Source organism: Astatotilapia calliptera, chromosome 10 (genome assembly GCF_900246225.1).
Source record: "Astatotilapia calliptera chromosome 10, fAstCal1.2, whole genome shotgun sequence".
Lineage (NCBI taxonomy): Eukaryota > Metazoa > Chordata > Actinopteri > Cichliformes > Cichlidae > Astatotilapia > Astatotilapia calliptera.
In genome coordinates this window covers 28,687,538-28,706,494 of record NC_039311.1, presented here as the reverse complement: position 1 = coordinate 28,706,494, position 18,957 = coordinate 28,687,538, and the positions used below count along the sequence as shown (strand labels likewise).

Here is an 18,957-nt window from a genome sequence, read left to right as displayed (position 1 = left end):
AGCTTCCCGAGGTTACCAAGCAGAAACAGTTTCTGCTCCTAAAGTCAGATATTATGCATACATGCATGTGACGTGTACAGAGGACAAAAAGCAGGTAAATGCAGGCTAATCTTAGCTTCCTTTTAATTAAAAATAAAAACAAATTGCTTAGAATGTTTGAACTTTTCCTGGGAGACGAATCTGTCTGGTGCGTCTCAACCAATATGACAAAAATTGTGACTTCTGCAAACTGCTGTGATTGTCTGCAGTGCCGGTCGCTCCCTGGACACTGTGTGAGACTTGAATACTGCTCAGCTAATCGCCCCTTCTTTATTTCCCATAACGCTTTTACAGGAAAGTGGAGGACCTGCAGTTCAGAGTAGAAGAGGAATCCATCACCAAAGGAGACCTGGAGGTATTTATCAGAATTAACAGCTGAATGAAAAAAGCCTATGTGCCTCACAATGTGAATCACCGTAATATCACAGGTCCGTGTTAGTCACAGGAGATTCTGTTTTCATGCTTTGCAACCCTGAAAGCTCTGTCAGCGTAACGCACATCCTGAACATCGGGACAGAAAGGAAGAGGAAAGGGAAGAAAAAAGCGTCTGGGTGCACAAAAGAAACCTTGATGTGATAATGTGCAGAGTTCCTGAATTCCACATAGGCGGCTATATAAATACAGAGAGGTCGGACTGGGTTTCTAGTTTAACAGGGTGTGCGTTCGGGATGTCCTCAGCTGATGTCTCATGAGTGGTGATAGCACAGAAAGACAATATTTTAAAACTGATATAAAACATGAGACACAAGCTTTGTGTAAAACAGGAGTTATTTTTTGTCAAATTCTTTGATACTTGATTAGAGTGTGTGTAACAACTCCACACGAATCCAAAGCTCAGACAGCTTTTTTCCCTCCACATGTATCTGCATAGTGTCATAGACAGCAGATATTCTTAATATCCGCTGTTTTGAGCACACCTGCTGTTCAAACCTTTTGTTTGTGAGGCACAGCCAATCAGAGGACAGCTGGCTTAAAGTAAGGAGAAGCTAAAACAGCTTGATTCAGGCAGAAAACAAACTTAGAGGCTGAAACAAGGTGCAGAATAGGATAAATCAGGGAAAGTTATGTGTAAAATGATTTAATAGAGTTCAAGAATAAAAATATGTAGTTGGATGATGATAATAATAATAACAATAACAGGCTCAAAAAGGTGAACATATTTGTTCACTTCATGACTGAAAGTTTTATTCCAAACAATTTTATCTCTTAAAAAAAAAATGCAGATCACATTTCAAAAATTATGCGGGTCTTTGTTGTCACATTTAGAAAATACCATATTGTTTCCACAGTGAGTGGAAGCCATGTTTATTTGCCAGTCACCATTAATAGACTTAGACATGCTCAAAGTGCAATTAAGACGTTATCTCCTGTAACAGGGGAAAGGAAACTGAATACCATTGTACCGATTGGTTAAAGGATGAGGAACCCACAGGGATAAGTTGTATTTTTTTCCCCACTCTTTGGATAAAGTACTTGTTTTTTAATATATTTGCCTTTCATTCTTTCAAAAGATTTGCTGACAACAATAGGATGAAATTTCAGCCTTGAATAAGATGTGACTCTTAATGCCGATCATGTTTATTTACTGTATTAGACATAAAACAGTGTATATGAATGCAATCAAACCATGTGTTTTAATGCTTTTTCATGGTTTGCACAGTCTGCGCTGCTTAATGCACGTCATGCATTAAGCAGCTCAGACTGACGTGTCTGTGAGCCATCTGCAGGTGCAACTCTTGTCTTCTCTGGTCATGTACCTGTGACCACAAAGTTGTCCTTAACTGCAAATTGCACTTTCTGTGAAAGTGAAACGTAACCTCAGATCTCCTCCTCAGCTTGTGCACCCTGCTGCCGTCTGCAGAGCTGCCCTTTCATCATCAGCTGTCAGCCGTTTTGATCACCTTCTTTGATCTGTATGGGTCTCTTTTTCCTTTCAGCCTCCCTTTTCTTTCTTCTTTGTATCTCTCTTTGTCTCTTCCCGTAGACTCAGACGAAATTGGAACATGCCCATATTCGTCAGCTTGAGCAGAGCCTGCTCCTCGAAAAGTCGAGAGCAGAGACGCTCCACAAAGAATTAGAGAAGCGGAGGGTAAAAAACAAAAATACACAAGCAAACCTTTGCCTGTGGCCACTGTCCCGTGCGCTTCTGCACCTGTTTGCTTCTCTGTTGATGATAACTCACATATCCCACCTGTGGCTGTGTCCAAATGTAGTTTAGATATATGCAAAACATACTTACAATCAGTACGTGTCAGCATACCAGCCCCATGTGACTGCCCCCAGCATGCAGACGCTTGCTAACAGGTACAGGTGTGAACTCCACAACAGTCACAGAATAAAATATGAGGATAACCTCACCAGAATAATTTGAAATGACTCATAACTCTGTGGTTGAGACTTGTAATGAGTGTAGCAAGCTGAGTGAAGTGTTGTAGTTTAATGGATTAGGCTGATCTTTAGTCCAAATCCCATAAAAAAAGACCAAAACCAACAAGCAGAAGAGAGACAAACAGGCCCAAACTTTTGGTTCCACTGATGGCTTGACTCATTTAAAAAAAGTTAACATACTTAACTATCTTTGTAAAATCAAACTAAGTACTGTTAGAATCTGGAAAAGAACTAGCTTTAGGGGTTAACATAAACATTTATTTATAAAAATATAAATAACAATGCAAAGCAGGGCCTCTTTGCAGTAACATGGTCCAAACCTTTCCCATTGCAGCCCACTTGTTGTCATGTGGGCATGAAGCCTTCTTTAATGGCTTTAAGCACTTTAATTTTCAGTGGGATCTATTTAATAAGCGGTCAAATCCAGTAAAAACCTCTTTAAAGAGTCTGGTAACTTTGACTTTTCTCCCTGTACTTATACTGTGCATACACAGTTTTGCTTCATTGATGGCTCAGCTTGCTAGCCTGATCAGTGAAACTGCACGTAATGATCGAGGGGGTCATTGCACGATCATATGGTGATAAATTGCAATAATAAATCACAATGGATTCCTTCCTTTTGCAACTGTAATGAGGTCTGTGTTGTACAAAGCTCTCATATTTTATTGAGTATGGCTTCAAACTAGCACCTGAGACCTTGACCTCTGACCTCAGTAAACACTTTTGTGATGAGTTTAAGTGAGAAGTAGAGACATTTTCCCCATAGACATCTATACATCTGGGCTTCTTTTAACAACCAGAGCAAGCGGGGAGAATGGCTTCACTTTTCAGACGTTTTCTGTAGTCTCTAGTTTGCATTCTCTTAATGTGAATAGTACATGCATGCAACATACGTATTTTTTAAGCCTTTTAATGTGAATCAAACTGAAAAAAAGCACAGTTTGTGTCAGTCATGGCTGTTATATCAGCTCCCACCTAACTCAAACCCAGGATAAATAAGGTCTTAGTAGATCTGGTTTTGGTCTTTTCATGGATTTGTTTATAATCAACAATGTATCTATGGAATATTACCAGCTTTAATATTTAGAAATAGATGGGAAAGTAGTGGAAATATGAAGTTTGTTATTTACTTAAAATGATAGTGGGTGTTGGTCACAGCTCTTCACATTACACATGATCATTAACCAGACTGGCTTCATCTGGGCCTTCCTCTGCTTCATTCCATCGCTTGTAATCAGAAAACCGAGGCTCGCAGCTGCTTCAGCTTTTCTTTTGTCTAATGTTGCAATTAGCTGCCATTAATTTTTATTTAAATGGTGTTTTTTTCCCCCCCTTTAAATCCAAAGCTGGCTTTCAGATCTGTCGCCTGCTGCACTTTGAGACGTCGGGACGTATCACTCGAAACGGCCCCCTTCCACTTAAGCTGTGGAGGATGAATCTCCCCAGGCGCCACACCAATTTTTGAGCAGTTATGTAATTAGTAACACACGAGAAGTCGCTAAATTATTTACGGGATCCATTACGGACGCTTCGATAAATTTTTCAAGACAAATCATAGGCGGTGCCGCCCATTTTAGTCGGCGCCGCGAAGGACGTCCTTTACACCACTTTGACATGCAGCGCTGCGCTCCACGTAGACAGGCTCTTTAATAATAGACCACGGTATCACAAATCAAACCGCGCAAGCTTTCAATTTTCAGCCATCAAAAGATAACAAAACACTTTGAAATGCTTGGATTCGTATATGCAGTAAGGTCTGCTTCTGCCAACAGGGAAGATGCACTCATGAAGCGGTATCCTTGAGGTTGGGTAAGAGAACCAAGGTGAAAAAAAAAGAAAAAAAAAAGATTTGATCTTGTTTTGGCTTTGATCCTCTCTTGAGCTATCTCAGTTCCTGACTTCAAATCGACTTCAGATGCTGTTGAGGACATTAACCTTGCATAGACTCTTTTACTCCTCTGTGTGCGTGCGTGTGTGTGTGTGCGTGCGACGTCATCTGAATGCTACTCAGGCAGCGTCTCTGGTGTGAATCAGCTAGTAACTCTGGTCTGGTCAGCTGGGATCTGGGTTGAAATTAACATCTGTGCACTGTGCAGCAGGTCCTCAATCTTAATCTCAGTTTTTTTTTGGCTGTTTTTCTTTTTCATTCTGATTGGAAACAAATGTGTGGAGGATGTTTGCAGCTGTGCATATGTCACTGTTGAGGTTTGCTGTATTATATTTGCTTGGCTGCTTCTAGAAGATCAGAGAATGGCTGCGCTCTCCTTTCATTTTCCACCTTTGGTTTTTGCACACTGAGCTCCACAAATGTTTGGACAGCGACAAGTTGATCCTTTTGGCTCCTCGCTTTAATTATTTTTGGATGGAAATGATACAATGGCTTTAGCATTTAAGTGCAGGCTTTCCGCGTTATTATGAGGGCAGCGTAATAATTCTGATGGTTTATTTGGACTTTGATCCCGAGTGAAATGCAAACCCTGACCGGTGCCAGTGTTTTGATGGTGTTCCTCTAAAATTACGAGTGACTGCAGTTGTGAACAGCCAGGGAAAGGGGAAAAAAGGGATGGCAAAATCCATCCGCCATCTGTAGAAGACTTAAAGCTCTCTTAGTCAATATTTTAATATAAACAACAGATTCAATGACCTTGCAAGTGGTTGCATAACCCACACAGAATTATTACCCAGCTGTCTGTCCTCTATGCTCGGCATTTCAGAGTCTCCTTGGTCATTATTTTTGGTTTTTCGGCCTCAAGCAGAGCAAGGCAGCTATTATTAGAGAAGTAAGTTCTGATAAGTAGACGGGTGTGTCAGCTACTGATGGCAAACTGTGTTCAGCACTTTTAAAAAGCCCAGTCTTTCCTGACGGAGTTGGTCGGAGACAGAAAAATGATTAAAAACAGAGCGACTATTGGCAGATTCATTAATAAGCAACGCTCGCTAATGCCCCAGCCTAATTTATTAAAGATATTTCACCTATATTAATTACACTAAATAAATATATTAACACAAAGTTCCCAACAGTATTTTCATACATCAAGATTTTATGTCCACATGTTCCACAGTTTCCTGCTTTGATATTCATCATCATTAAAGTTACCAGACATCTTACCGGTAATATTAATGGGAATCTTGAGGAACTTGTGGGTGTTGCATCACTCATATTTATGTTGTAAGAGTGAAAATCTCAAATGCCCTCAGCAGGATAGGGAGTTAACCTCCGTTCTGTCTTTGTGTAATGTGTTTTTCCTCTGCTGTATGTTGGCTTCGTGTTATTTCTGACAAAATGCCAGTTTAGCCCCGAGCGACTGTGCTGCTCCAGGCAGCTCTGTGAAGCTATCTGCACCCAAATAAGAACATGAAGCTTCGTCAGAGTTCTTTAAGAAGTTAAATGAAAGGAATAGCCCTCAGTTGGCTTATTTATAAGTCTTGCCGATATTTGCTCTGTTTTGGACTTAATTTTTGTTTTCACCAACTCCTGAAAATGTTTGCCACAAAAAAGTGGTTGAACCAATAGATACTTTTCAGTGAGGCAAGTGGAAGTATATAAAAAAAAAAAAAAAACCTAACCCTCTAAAAATCAAGGATATCTTCCTAAATATTAAGTGATGCAACTAAAACCTTAAGGTTTTAAAAAGTAAACAAGTAAAAGGTCACTGGTTCCATTCCAGACACCAGACACAAAAATCGCCGTTTGGTCAGGAGGGGCATCCCGCGTAAACTCTGCCAAACTAAACAACAGCTGCTACCTGCTGTGGTGACTCCATGTGACAAGGGAGCAGCTGAAAGTAGTTTTTATTTTAGGATTAGACACTAAATGTTCTCCTGTGTTCACCAGTTAGTTGCATAAGTCTACCAGGTGGTGCCGGGTAGCTTGGTACAGAATTCTTAGGAAGTAAAGAGGTGGGGTGATAAACTTCTGGGCCTAAGCTGGAAAAATAAAATAAAAAAATAACGAAATAAATAAAAATCGAAGGTCATACCGGATTTAAATTTGGCCCATCACCCCTTCAAGGTTTAGGCACAGCTGGAGTTTTTAGTGTCACGTTCTCGTCACCTGGATTTACACATGTACAGTTTAACCATGGACCTCAACCTCTTACACAGATCAGCCTGGTCCAACCAGCAGCAGTTTTCAGCTGAACACTCTGCAGTATCCAAGCCTGAAAGCATCACATCAGGTTGGGAACGTGACCGGGACGTGTTTGTTCTTTTGATTTTGTTGCAGGGTTTTACTATAACTTCCCGACGTGTCTGAGGGAGAACGTTCAGCATAAACGACCTGAAGGGAGGCGCACCTCATGCATTGTCTTCTTGCACGCAGCCCACACCAATGCAAAATTCGTGCATCATCCGTCCTAATCTCTAAATCTGCTTCGCCTCTTCCACAAAATAAAATTCAAGTTGATGGGCGGCTGATTTGACACGTTTTCACATACAGCATGTGCACCGGTCTGAGTAGTTAGAGCAGAGCATTTTAAAATTTGCAGCCACACTGGACGTGGTCCAGCGCTATCCAAAGAGTTGAGACTGAAAGCGAAATAGGCCAGATTGAAATCAGATATGGTTTTTCATTTAATGGCAAATTAGTTAGGACATCATCCTCGCTGGCTGCACGTTTTAGCAGCAGTAAATCCCAACAAATTACACCCTGTATGCACACATCCAAACTTTGTTTGCAGTTATGTGTTATAACTTTTTCAAAAAATACCAATGAGAAAAAAATACTCTGAGAGTCATTGTAGCATCTTCACTGGGAGCCAAACTGTTGAACAATCTGTTGCTGTCCACATACTTTATGTCACATGTTTGTACTGTAAATCCTCTGCAATGCACTTGGTCATCTCCAGGACCTGCATAGATTTCTCTGTTTTCCTTTTCTTATGGGCTGATTTCCGCTCTTCGTCACGTCACCTTTGTTTCTTTGGAATGACAGTCTGTTGCAGGGTCTTCCACCTGTTGTAGTAAATACAATTACTTTATAGAAAGAACATGTTTCTCCTTAGGAAAAAAAAAAAAAAAAAAAACTTTCAAAAGCAGTGCTGGGTTCTTGCTTTCTTTCTCATCAGCAAACTACAGTTGAAGAGAAGAGCCGCATCATGCAGTTGGAGGAGGAGCTCAGCCTCAGGAGAGCCGAGATCACGAATCTCCAGGTCCAGCTCAAAGGGGCTGATGCAAGCTGGCAGAAAGTTGACCGTGTTGATGCGGCCCAGGGGTCCGACGCCCAGCCAGAGACCCTCCTGCTGCGCGAGCAGCTGGTGTCAGCGGGCCGGGAGCACTACAAGGAGAGCAGCGAGCTCAGAGAGAAGTACGAGACTGCCTTAGCAGCAAGCCAGCAGGAGATCGACTCATTGAAGGCTGTCGTGGAGAAACAGAACGTGGAGATCAATGAGATGAAACAGAAAGCTCAACAGGCTACCAAGGAAAACGTGGAAATGATGGACACCTGGAAGGTACGTTGCTCTGTTTTTTATAACTGTCTTCAAGTCAGCCAGATTAGTGTGGTCATGTCAGTGCAGTTATGTGTTTGTAGGAATCCTTCATTTAGAGCAGGATTCAGTTTTGCTTACAAAATTTCAAAGGATTTACAAAAAGAAAAAAGGGTAAATCAGGGTGGCTATAACAAGAATAAGAATGTTACATCAAAATGTAATTTGAGAAGTCTCTCTGTGTCCATCCCTTCTTCACTCATCTCATCATCCGTACATTCCACCCAATTCAAACATGGCAGCCTAACCTAAACCTAACTCTAACTTCAACCCTGAAACCAAGTCTTGAAATTCAAACAGGCATTTAAAGCAGTGTGAAAATACACTTGCATTTGTGGTCGTAGGTAAAGTATGACCACAAACTGAAACATGGACTATATTGCCAAAAGTATTCGCTCGTCTGCCTTCAAGAACATATGACATCCCATTCTTAATCCAGCCCACCCTTTACAGTTATAAAAGCTTCTGGGAAGGTTTTCCACAGGGTTTAGTGTGTTTATGGGAAGATCCGACCATTCTTCCAGAAGCAAATTCGTGAGCTCAGACACTGATGTTGAATAAGAAGACCTGGCTCACAGTCTTTGCTCTAGTTCGTCCCAAAGGTTTTCTTTCAGGTTGAGGTCGGGACCCTGTGCAGGCCAGTCAAGTTCTTCCACACTAAACTTGCTCATCCATGTCTTTAAGGACCTTGTTTGCACAAAAGTGCACGGTCACGTTGGAACAGGAAGGGGCCATCCCCAAACTGTTCCCACAAAGTTGGGAGCATGAAATCATCCAATATGTCCTGGTATCCTGAAGCATTGAGAGTTCTTTTTACTGGACCTAAGGGGCCGAGTCCAACTGCTGAAAACCAACCACACACCATAATCCCTCCTCCACCAAACTTTACACTGCAGTCAGACAAGCATTGTTCTCCTGGCAACCACCAAACCTACCTACACTCATCCATCGGATTGCTAGGCAGAAGCGTGATTCATCACTCCAGAGACCGCATCTCTGCTGCTCTAGTCCAGTGGTAGCATGCTTTACACAGCTGCATCAGCCATGGAAACCCATTTGATGACGCTCCCTACACACTGTTGTTGAGCTAATCTGAAGGTTTGGAGGTCTGTAATGATTGACACTGCAGAAAATTGATGACCTCTGCGTGCTCTTCACCTCAGAATCTATTGACCCACTCTGAGATTTTATTTAGCCTACCACTTTGTGGCTGAGTTTTTGTCGTTCCTAATCACTTCCACTTCATTATAATACCACTAACAGTTGACTGTGGAATATTTAGTAGGGATGAAATTTCACGACTGGACTTGCACAGGTGCCATCCTGTCACAGTGGCACGCTCACTGAGCTCCTGAGAGCGACCCAGTCTTTCACAAATGTTTGTGAACGCTTATGTGTTTGATTTTATACACCTGTGGCCATGGGAGTGATTAGAACACCTGAATTCAATGACTTGGATGGAGGAGTGAATGCATTTGGCAATTTAGTGACTCATAAATCCACAGGTTTGCCTTCACGTTCAGCTCTCTCTTCACCACAACAGACCAGTGAGCATCTGCAGCACTGCAGATCCTGCACCAAGCAGTCTGCACAACCAGACACAATCACACACAATGAGATTAGAGTTAACTATTCAAATTTTTAAAAGCATGCATGTTAAATCTTTGGGTTGCATTATCCCCTGAATGGTTACTAGATGATTTGAATTGATTCGTTTCACAAATGCAGCAAGTATGACCTAAAAGCGATCTTTCTCCCTTTCTCTTGCAGGCTAAATTTGACACTTTAGTCAGTGACCACCAGCGATCCTTGGAGGAACTAAAGGCAACACTGAGCAGTAGTCATACCGCTACAGAAGGTCAAGAGCAGGACACCCAGGAGCTGAGAGCAACCCTGGAAAGCCTGAAGATGGAGCACCAGCTAGAGGTGGAGAACCTCAAGGCCAAACATAAAATTGAAGCTGCCATCCTGACAAAGGAACGAGAGGACCTCTGCGCTCGTCTGCAGGAGGCCAAAGACCAGCTGGCTCAAGGCAACCAGACATGGAGGGCTGAATTGGAAGCCAAAAGTGGAAAGCACGCGCTGGAGGCAGCTACGGATAAGCTACAGAAGGCGGAGCAGAGGCTGGCAGATATGGAGACGCTTCAGATGGAGCAGAACAAAAGAGCGGAGGAGCTGAGGGAGAGGCTGGAGCTGTCAGAGAAGCAGATGACGGACTACCAGGCTCTGCAGAAAGCTCAGGAGGCGAGCCAAGAAGAGATCCAGAAACTCGAGGAGAAGCTGAGGGTGACGGCCAACCAGCTCCAGGCCATCCAGGCCGAGCGCTTCACATCTAATGATGCTAATGTGAGTGGCTGAGGAGAAAGAGGCACCTGCAGTGTTCAGATACAAACTCAGCACCTGACACTTTCTCCTCTTTCAGGTGATAGAAGATAATGAAATTTCAGATGAGAAGATGAAGCTAAAACAGAACATAGAAGGTATGTTTGTGTTTATCTTAATCCCGACTACAGATTCATGAAAAAAAGCACACCAATCACACACACTTCAGCTGATCTGCTTTCTTAGTTTAATCACGTTTGTGCTTTTTGCTCCTTGTTCTTACGTCCCAGTGATTCCCAAAGTGTTACTTCCCATTGTTCTCGTCATATTACCCATGTATGCACTCGAGAGATAAGAAATTTAAAAAGCTTGGCAGGAAAAAAGGGACGTAACAACTTTAAAGAAAGAGCTCAACATTTTAGGAATAATGCCGCCCTCCTTGCTCCTGAGAATGTGTTGTAAAAATAATATTGTATAGAGACCACTTCGGCCTACTTCCATCTGCTTTTCACCACTAATTCCCTTTTAATCTTGTAATTTTTGTCAACATAAAAACACCTTTGTTTTTTGACTAGTCCGACACATTTCTGGGAGTTAAGCATCAACTACTCAGCAGGCGCTGGTAGTTTTTGTCATTCAGATTCACTTTTTCCCCGTTATTTTGGGAACACATGAAGACACAAACACCAGACAGTCATTTCCACATACAAGCAAAGCTGAGATGTGGATTTTGTTGCTCTGCTGAAGCGAGCCAGACTAGTTATTTCCACTGTTTGTGCTAAGCTAAGCTAAAAGGCTAGTGGTTACAAAAGGGCCTTGTATTTATAATAACAAAATAGGAAGCAAATCAGTTCCCTAAACTGGTTAAAAATATGTCAAGTTAAAATATCCTATATATGAGGTTATAATGTATTCCGAGGTACTAAATACTGACCAGTACTCATTATGCGTATGTCTTTGTGAAATAAAATAGATTTCCTGAGTCACAGTCTATAAATACAGACCTCACAAGCCTCTGTCTTGTTACATAAATCTCACTTAAGCGTCTAATGGCTAAAAAGCTCGAGAAAATCGCAGCTCTTCTGGTACACAAGGGCGTCTGTCCAATAACTTCATAGGATTTCACTGTATCCTGCCAAGTGACAGATAAGGAAGTAACACAAAACTGTGGAAAACTTTGTGGCACTCCAGTCACAAATCACTGCACTGATTTGGATCATCGGCGCGTTGTGTGAGCGAGGCGTCTCATGGCTGCTATGTTGTTTTTCCGCAGAAACAATGGAGAAGCTGCTGAAAAGGGAAAAAGAAGTCTCTACTCTCACTTCCCAGGTTGAAGCCCTCAAATCACAAATCGGAGGTAAACAAGCGCGCAGCGCCCTTTTCCCGAGCTCGCCGACGTCTTTGTTCTTTCAGCGCTTTCGTGACAAGATATCCTGAAATATTGAGTTTCTGCGGAGGCATTGTGTCTTTCACGTACAGGTGTTTCATTTCAGGATAAAGAGAGGCGAAGCTTGATATTTTCCTGCAGCATTTCCTTCAAGTTTAGGTTTTAAACTGAGAACTTGTCAGCTCTCTCTCTCAAAAAATAAAAAAATATGCATGTTTGTGCGGCGACTGGAGGCTTTATTTTCCGACAGTCACGCCGAGTTCATCGCGCGGGGGAACGTGTTCTTCACCGTTACACTCTTTGATCGTCACCCAGAAATCTTTTGATAAGTTTCATCACATCAAAAGCACCCAAACGCACGCTTTATGTACTTCAGATAATCAAATTGACACACTTTGAAGAAGGAATGTAAATAATTTAAAACGAGAAAAGAAAAATATAAAACTCGAAGGATAGTTGTATTCGTCTCTTTTTATTCTTTTTTTAAAACTCTGGGGTCATCACCGATGACCCTGATCTGTAAGAATTTTCAAACAAAAACTGCACAAAGTTTAGATCAAATATTAAGACGACCGTCTTTACTTGTTTATGAATGAAATAGAAATTGATTTTTGAAGATGGTAAGGGGAAATGACATCAGCAGCGAGAGATCTGAAATATCTAAAACACTATTATTGCGGTGTCTTTACCTTACAATACAAAGCACCTTGAGCCTCTTGATTTGGCTCTTTGTGAATAAAACTGGATTGAATTGAACTAATAATAATGCCTGCGTCGTTATCTTATTCGCTTGGCATCATCGGAGAAAAACGTGGGGTGTTTCAGAGATGAATAGAAATGGCAGACATCTCAAGTGCAGCATTATTTGAAATGAACTGCGTGGGCATATAAACATTTTAAGAACAACATTCGTCACTTTCTAAACTGAAACATCTTTGTCCATCACCGCTATATTGAGATGATTAACGCATGTTTTTCGACTGTAGCTTTTGCAACTTCAACATTCAGCTATGAAACGCATTTTCATCTTGTTTTTAATCAAACAGCTGTGAGCAAAGCAGGGAGGGCAGCTCATTTGCTGCCAAGGCTACACCCAAGAAGTTGTGAGCCACCCCCACACAGAAACGCAAGAGTTCAGCATTTCAGTAGAATTTCACAAAAAAGACTGGGAAACTACTTACCTGATGGAGAAAGCTGGTTTATGGTGATTCACAGAGTTTTTTATGACACGAGCCTGGATATCAGGATTTCTGACTCCCTCCCAGTGTCATTAAACGTCTCACAGAAATAAGCTGTTTGTCCCTCATTCACCTGATCACCATAATGGCAACTACTGAAAACCTACTATATATTGAAATAAAAAAAAAATACTGTTGAGCTGAACGAGTTGCACTGAACAAAAGTGGGAAAAAAGCTTCAGAGTTATAAAAGAGCAGTGTTAAAAGAAGAGCTGATGAAATAGAGAGGTAAACGTGCCTCTTTTTTGAAGCTCGTTGCAGGCATAGAATTAAAAGTGAGCATATAGAAATTTGTCAGAATCCTTCCCAAATGTGATCGCCTGATCTGATTTAAAATGCATTTATAGCATTAATTGAAAATAGTAAGTTCTTTATGATCACAGTTCTGATTAGCACAGCTGTGTTAAAGTTATTAATAACTAGTGTTGCAAACTATCGATTTGTTTTTAGCGCTGGAGGGCAAAGTTCGCAGCGGGGAGAAGAGAGCCGAAGCCCTGGCCAAGGAGAAGACGCGCATGGAGGCAGAGCTAGAGTCCATGACCAAGAAATCCCATGATGCCTCTGGGCAGCTAGTGAGCATCAGCCAGGAGCTGCTGAAGAAGGAGAGGTAATTTGACACGGAGACTGTATTGATTTGACATTCTGCCTCAGCACTTTCTCAATAACAGCAGCGAAGGATGACACCAGTGTGCGCGCACGCACACACACGCACACACACACACACACACACACACACACACCAAAGATTTTTATTTTTCACCTGAGTAACAAAAAATGTCTGTAATGAATCGCAGACCTTTTTTACATTTCACACCATCATTCGACCGACTGATAAAGCAGAAACACCGACGCAGCTCTAAAGTGATGGATGACTGCTCGTGCTTCTGTCAGAAGCTTTATGAAAATATCTGACTTTGTGCCAGCACATACGGCCGCTCCGCACCTCCTTTAAAGCGGTGCCTGAAGTCACTGAGAGCAGCTGGCTGAGGTTTCATCTCCAACAAAGACCTGCCAGATGGCCACCTCTCTATACTGAAGAGTCTGGTAGAGTTGCAAAACATCCAAGTCCTTTAGTGCACACTGTCCAAAAAAAAAAAAAAAAACCCCCACTCTGCTTAATATGGTCATTATTTAACCACCCAAGTGTAAAAGGCAGCCAGTGCATCGTTGCAGAGGCGCAGGGTCGCTCCTTTGTTCATTAAGCCATTCAGAAAATGTGTTTTTCTGCAGCGCTGTTGAAAAAGTTGTTTTCCATTATTCTGACATTATGCAGTCCCTACATTATTCATGATTATGATGTTAGTGAACTACCGCACTAATTAATTAGAGTTGGGTATACATTAGGGTCCTCAGTGATAAAGCTGGTATTTCAGCATGTGACATACACTCGCCTGCCACTTCTTTAGGAACACCTTTCTAGCACCAGGTTGGATCTTTTGCCTTCAGACGTCCTTTAATTATTCATGGCACAGATTCAACAAGGTGCTGGAAACATTGCTCAGAGACTTTCGGTTCATGATAGCATCACAAAGCTGCTGCAGATTTGTTGGCTGCACATTCATGATACAATCCCAGTGAAATCAGTGTCAAGTTTAAGAAAGCAGTTTGAGATGATTTGAGGTTTGGGGCATGGTGCCCGCTGCATGACAGGGGTAATCGGTACAGTCATGAAGGGAATGACATGATCAGCAACAGTAGGGACCCAAAGAGTCCACTCTGTCATACCAACATCAGCAACCTGATGGTAGCATGCAGGATGGATATGTATCTGAATGTCACAGCAGAAATCGAAACTCAGAACAGACCAAGCAGCGTTTTTCTAATTTTAGTGAGCCTGTGCAAAAGTAGGCTGGAGTGGGACCCAGTGTGGTCCTCTGCTGCTGTAGCTCATCTGCTTCAAGGTTTAAAGCACGATGTGTTCAGAGATGCTCTTCTGTTTGACTTGATTGTGACAAGTGGTTATTTGAGTTACCGTTGCCCACCTAACACCTTCAGGTGGTCAGGCCATTTTCCTTTGAGCTCTGATATCAACAAAGCATTTTCACCCAGAGAACTGCTGCTCACTTCACGGATTCTTTGTAAACCCTACAGTTGGTAGTCGAGGAAAAGTAGAGTAGTAGATCAGCAGCTTCTGAAGTACTCAGAGCAGCCCACCTGGGTCAAAGACACACACACACACACACAGTAAGTTGTGGTGACTGAGGTGTTTTGTCAGTAATCATGGAGGACTTTCCTTTAATCATGAAAAATTCAAGCAACTTTTCATGAAATTGACTTTTTAATTAATGGGAAAAATTCTAATTATTTTGGTCAATATTCAGATCATTGATAGACTTAATTAAATCAAAATTTTAATAAACCCTTTAAAAAGTTTTCCTTTATAAGTAGATGTCTTTGTATGTTGATTAGAATTTAACTTATTTAAAAAATACACTGAACTAAGTCTGTCACAGCTTGGTAGAATTTGGGGGAAAAGGGGGTTGCAGTGAAAGATAAAACGGGAGCGCCTTGGTGAAGCGAAATGTGGCGCAGTAATAGTTTTGTAATTGTTTTAATGATCACTGGAGGCCAAAATTGTAATTGAAAATAAAATTAGATTAATTCCACAGCCCTGCTTCCACTCATTTTAAAACAGGCTTTGAACAGACTTTTGATATAATGATGCATCTCTCACCTCATAAACCTGCCACACCTCTTAGCAACAGACTCACGTTACACCACAGCACATAATCTGTTAATGTATCGATTAGACCAGACGGAAAAGATGTTCTTACAGAGAAAACACCCGGAGCGCTTCTTAGAAAGATGAAAATAACACTGTTTTGTTGAGATGAAATATTTCCACGAGTGCAGGAAACATGTTAAAGTTGCTAAAACCTTTGGCTAGCATGCAGTGCAAAGGTACAGAAAACTGTTCCCCGGTGTAAATGTGGTTTACTGATGCAAGTATGTCGGCAAACAGCCAGTGTACTTAAGATGATGTATACTTGGAGTAAGTAGCAGGAGCAGTGCCGCCTACGCTATTCCCACCGGCCTGTCTGCCTGACATATTCACATATTGTGATTGCTTTTGGATAATAATGATCTTTGAGCAGGGTCTGAGCAAAGCGAGTGATTCATATAATCCTTGACAGGGAAACTGTGGTGCTTTTACCACCTCTGAAGAGTCCAGTTCTTACTGCATTTCTGCAGGTCAGGAAACCAGAAACACAGACACAAAGCAACTTTTCCCCTCTGTGTGTGTGTGGTTTTTTTTAAATCACAGGAGTCTGAATGAGCTGAGGGTGTTACTCCTGGAATCACATCGTCATTCCCGGGATATGGACAAAGACCTGAGCCGAGAGGTCCACAAGGCTGAGTGGAAGGTCAAGGAGCAGAAACTTCAGGATGACATCAAGACGCTTCGAGAAAAACTGCTTTTACTGGTGAGAACAAAGCACCGTGGAATGATTGGACAACACTAAACCACATGTCGGTCCCACATTTTGAGGCTTTTCTTTTTTGTTATTTAAATTAATGTTAAAAACTAAGTTTAGAAATACAGGAGAATCAGCACCTTGATAAGCCTGGCCTGTGATTTGTGTGATTATACATTTGTTTTCACAGGTTCAGTGGTCCCAACTATGAAGCACACATTTCTTTTAGCATATGAAATATAAACATTGGTTGAAAAGCCTTACTTAAGATAACCTGGATGATAATTTACTGACAATAAACTCGCTGGTTTCTAGTTTTCTGATAAAGAATTTTATCAGTGTATACAGTGTGAGCTAGGGCTGTTCGATATGACAGTAACAATGATGGTAAAACCATTGTGTGGCTCCGCTTGATTATTTTCCACATAAACCTTTCACAATAAAGCTGAAGATCCTGTTGAGGTTTTTCAAAATAAACTGAAATGACGACAAACTACATTATTCTCAAACCTCAAATTTCAGAATATGCAGCAAACAAATTACCTCAAATGAATACAAGTAGTAACTATAAATGGCGTTTACAGTCACCACGTGGATGCAGGCACAGAGAATACCAGCATGGCCAGTAAAGATCAGGCAGAACCAGGTAGTTCCAAACAGAAAGACCAGTCAAAACAAATCCTTAGTCCTAAACGAGGGGCTACCTCTGTAGCATGGACATGGTTTCGTTATGAAAATTCTGACATGGACGAGAAAAATCATCGGTGAAGGTTCTCAGTCATCCAGGTCATTGTAGTCTAAGGAGCTTAGAAAGAAAAGCGTCTGGACTTCTTTAAGTTGCTTGAAGACGTTTCACCTCTCATCCGAGAAGCTTCTTCAGTTCTAGTGTCAAATGGTGGACAGTCCCAGATTTAAGCCCTGTGGGAGTTTCCCCCCCACGAGGGACAATAGACCTCCTAATGATCCTCTACCTAATCACATGAGCCAAGGTGTGAAAACGGGTGTAGGTCACAATCAGCCAGGGTTTCAGGTGAGCTCATTGGGAAACCTGGCTCCACCCTATCATGTGATTTCCTGAGGTCAGATGGCCCAGGGTGTAGGTGGGCATTAAGGCATCTGGGAAGGGATATGAGATTTTGGTCACAGCCCTAGTGTGAACATACCCTAGATTCTCAGGTGCTTTTCAGTCCATGTTGGTCTGCTGTAAAGACGGTTTTGGGTTCACGATGATGATGAGGAGAAGTTTGCTTTGTTAGTATGTTTACTTTATTCCCATTTCATTATCTCGCATGAATGACTTTACAGCATTATTTCTGGAAGTAACCAGCTTTCATACTGAAATTGCCTCGATTTCAGTCTGTTTTATAAATTTGGATTTTGAGCATGCTCAACTTTCCCTGGAAAGATCATTTAACACTGAAGGTTTAATCTTTCATTTAAAATAAAGACACCAGACTTTCTGTCAGGTAAAGAAATAGTTTGGTAATTTGCACTGAAATACAGTCACTTGCCTGCTTGAGATTTCATGTTCAAAACTGAACTTATAACAATGGACTGTTTTCACAAATTGATCAGCCTACTCAAGGGCAACAGAAAGTATTAGAGCTGTTTTTTCAGGTGAGCGATTCTAACTAGCAAACATGCTGTTATTTTATTTTGTAAAAGCAAAACAGTTTTTAAACTTTGTGCACTTTGGGTTTTTTCCTGCAGTTAAATTCAGTTACAAATATGTATTAAGCATTTATGGCACCTGCTACAGAGGCTTTTCCTTCTAAAGGAAAGTTATAATTATAAATACATAACATAACTTTTTAATTTTTAACATTTTTTATAAGACGGGCATAATGTACACTTTTGTTTATCAAATACATTAAAGCATTTGGGAATCTTAAATAAGGTAACACTCATGCTTACATGTGTACCTTCTCCACAAAAAGTCAATTTTAACCTCATTTCTTTTATAATAATTTCCTGGAAAATAATTTGCTCACCCACTAATGGATTGATTTAGGACCTAATCCATACTTCAGCTTGATCTGGATCTGACTTATGTCGTGTCCACAGAGTACTGTCTAAAATATGTCACATTTGACCTCTGACCTCTCCTTCAAAGTCAATAGATTGCTCTGAATGTTAAAGTGATAATAGAGCTATTTAAAGAATAGATTGGTTTGAGTATTATCGATTCATTTTATTATGACTTTATCTACATTAGAGTAACAGATTATAACGATTTAAACACATGTATAAAGTTTCATGTAAACTACATGATGTAAATCCTGTAAAATGGGTAATAGAAGCCTGCTCTTTGCACTTGTTTCACTACAAAGTACTTGAAGTGCGTTAAAAACAAAAGAAATATATACAAAACCCATAAACCTAATACAGTTTGGATGATTTAACTTACTTACCAGTTAGCTTGTGCGGTTCTTTCAGGGTCGGGAACGATCCTCCCCTGACCACCGGCGGTACTCGATGCTAGACCCCTCGGCTCTGGACTCGGAGGTGACCCGTCTGCGCCAACGGCTGCTCAGCACTGAGGAAGCCCTGAGGAACGCCTTAGAGCACAACCAACAAGTCGACCAGCTGGTCCAGGCCATGCGGAAGAATCCAGAAAAAAGCCCGGTAAATTTAAAAAAAAAAAAAAAAAACAAGATGGAGAAACATGCAACCACACAATC

At 41.3% G+C, this 18,957-nt stretch overlaps 1 protein-coding gene and 1 long non-coding RNA gene across 4 annotated transcripts in view; one reads left to right on the top strand and one right to left on the bottom strand.

Annotated features, from left to right (window-relative positions):
• Window positions 1-18,957, top strand: part of clip2 (CAP-GLY domain containing linker protein 2) — a 52,358-nt gene that overhangs the window by 30,826 nt on the left and 2,575 nt on the right. Inside the window, exons 8-16 of one of the 3 annotated variants that reach the window (XM_026182302.1) lie at window positions 334-394; window positions 2,024-2,128; window positions 7,494-7,877; window positions 9,684-10,259; window positions 10,336-10,393; window positions 11,509-11,592; window positions 13,311-13,467; window positions 16,126-16,285; window positions 18,713-18,901. In XM_026182302.1, the coding sequence (XP_026038087.1) occupies window positions 334-394; window positions 2,024-2,128; window positions 7,494-7,877; window positions 9,684-10,259; window positions 10,336-10,393; window positions 11,509-11,592; window positions 13,311-13,467; window positions 16,126-16,285; window positions 18,713-18,901 (1,774 nt within the window). Of the gene's footprint in view, window positions 1-333; window positions 395-2,023; window positions 2,129-4,199; window positions 4,251-7,493; window positions 7,878-9,683; window positions 10,260-10,335; window positions 10,394-11,508; window positions 11,593-13,310; window positions 13,468-16,125; window positions 16,286-18,712; window positions 18,902-18,957 lie in introns of all 3 variants that reach the window. The other 2 variants (XM_026182303.1, XM_026182304.1) reach the window with 2 other exon arrangements.
• Window positions 6,976-18,780, bottom strand: LOC113030663 (uncharacterized). The gene is made up of 2 exons (XR_003273624.1): window positions 18,688-18,780; window positions 6,976-7,380 (listed from the first exon to the last, which is right to left on the bottom strand). It is a non-coding gene; the product is annotated as an uncharacterized LOC113030663 (long non-coding RNA).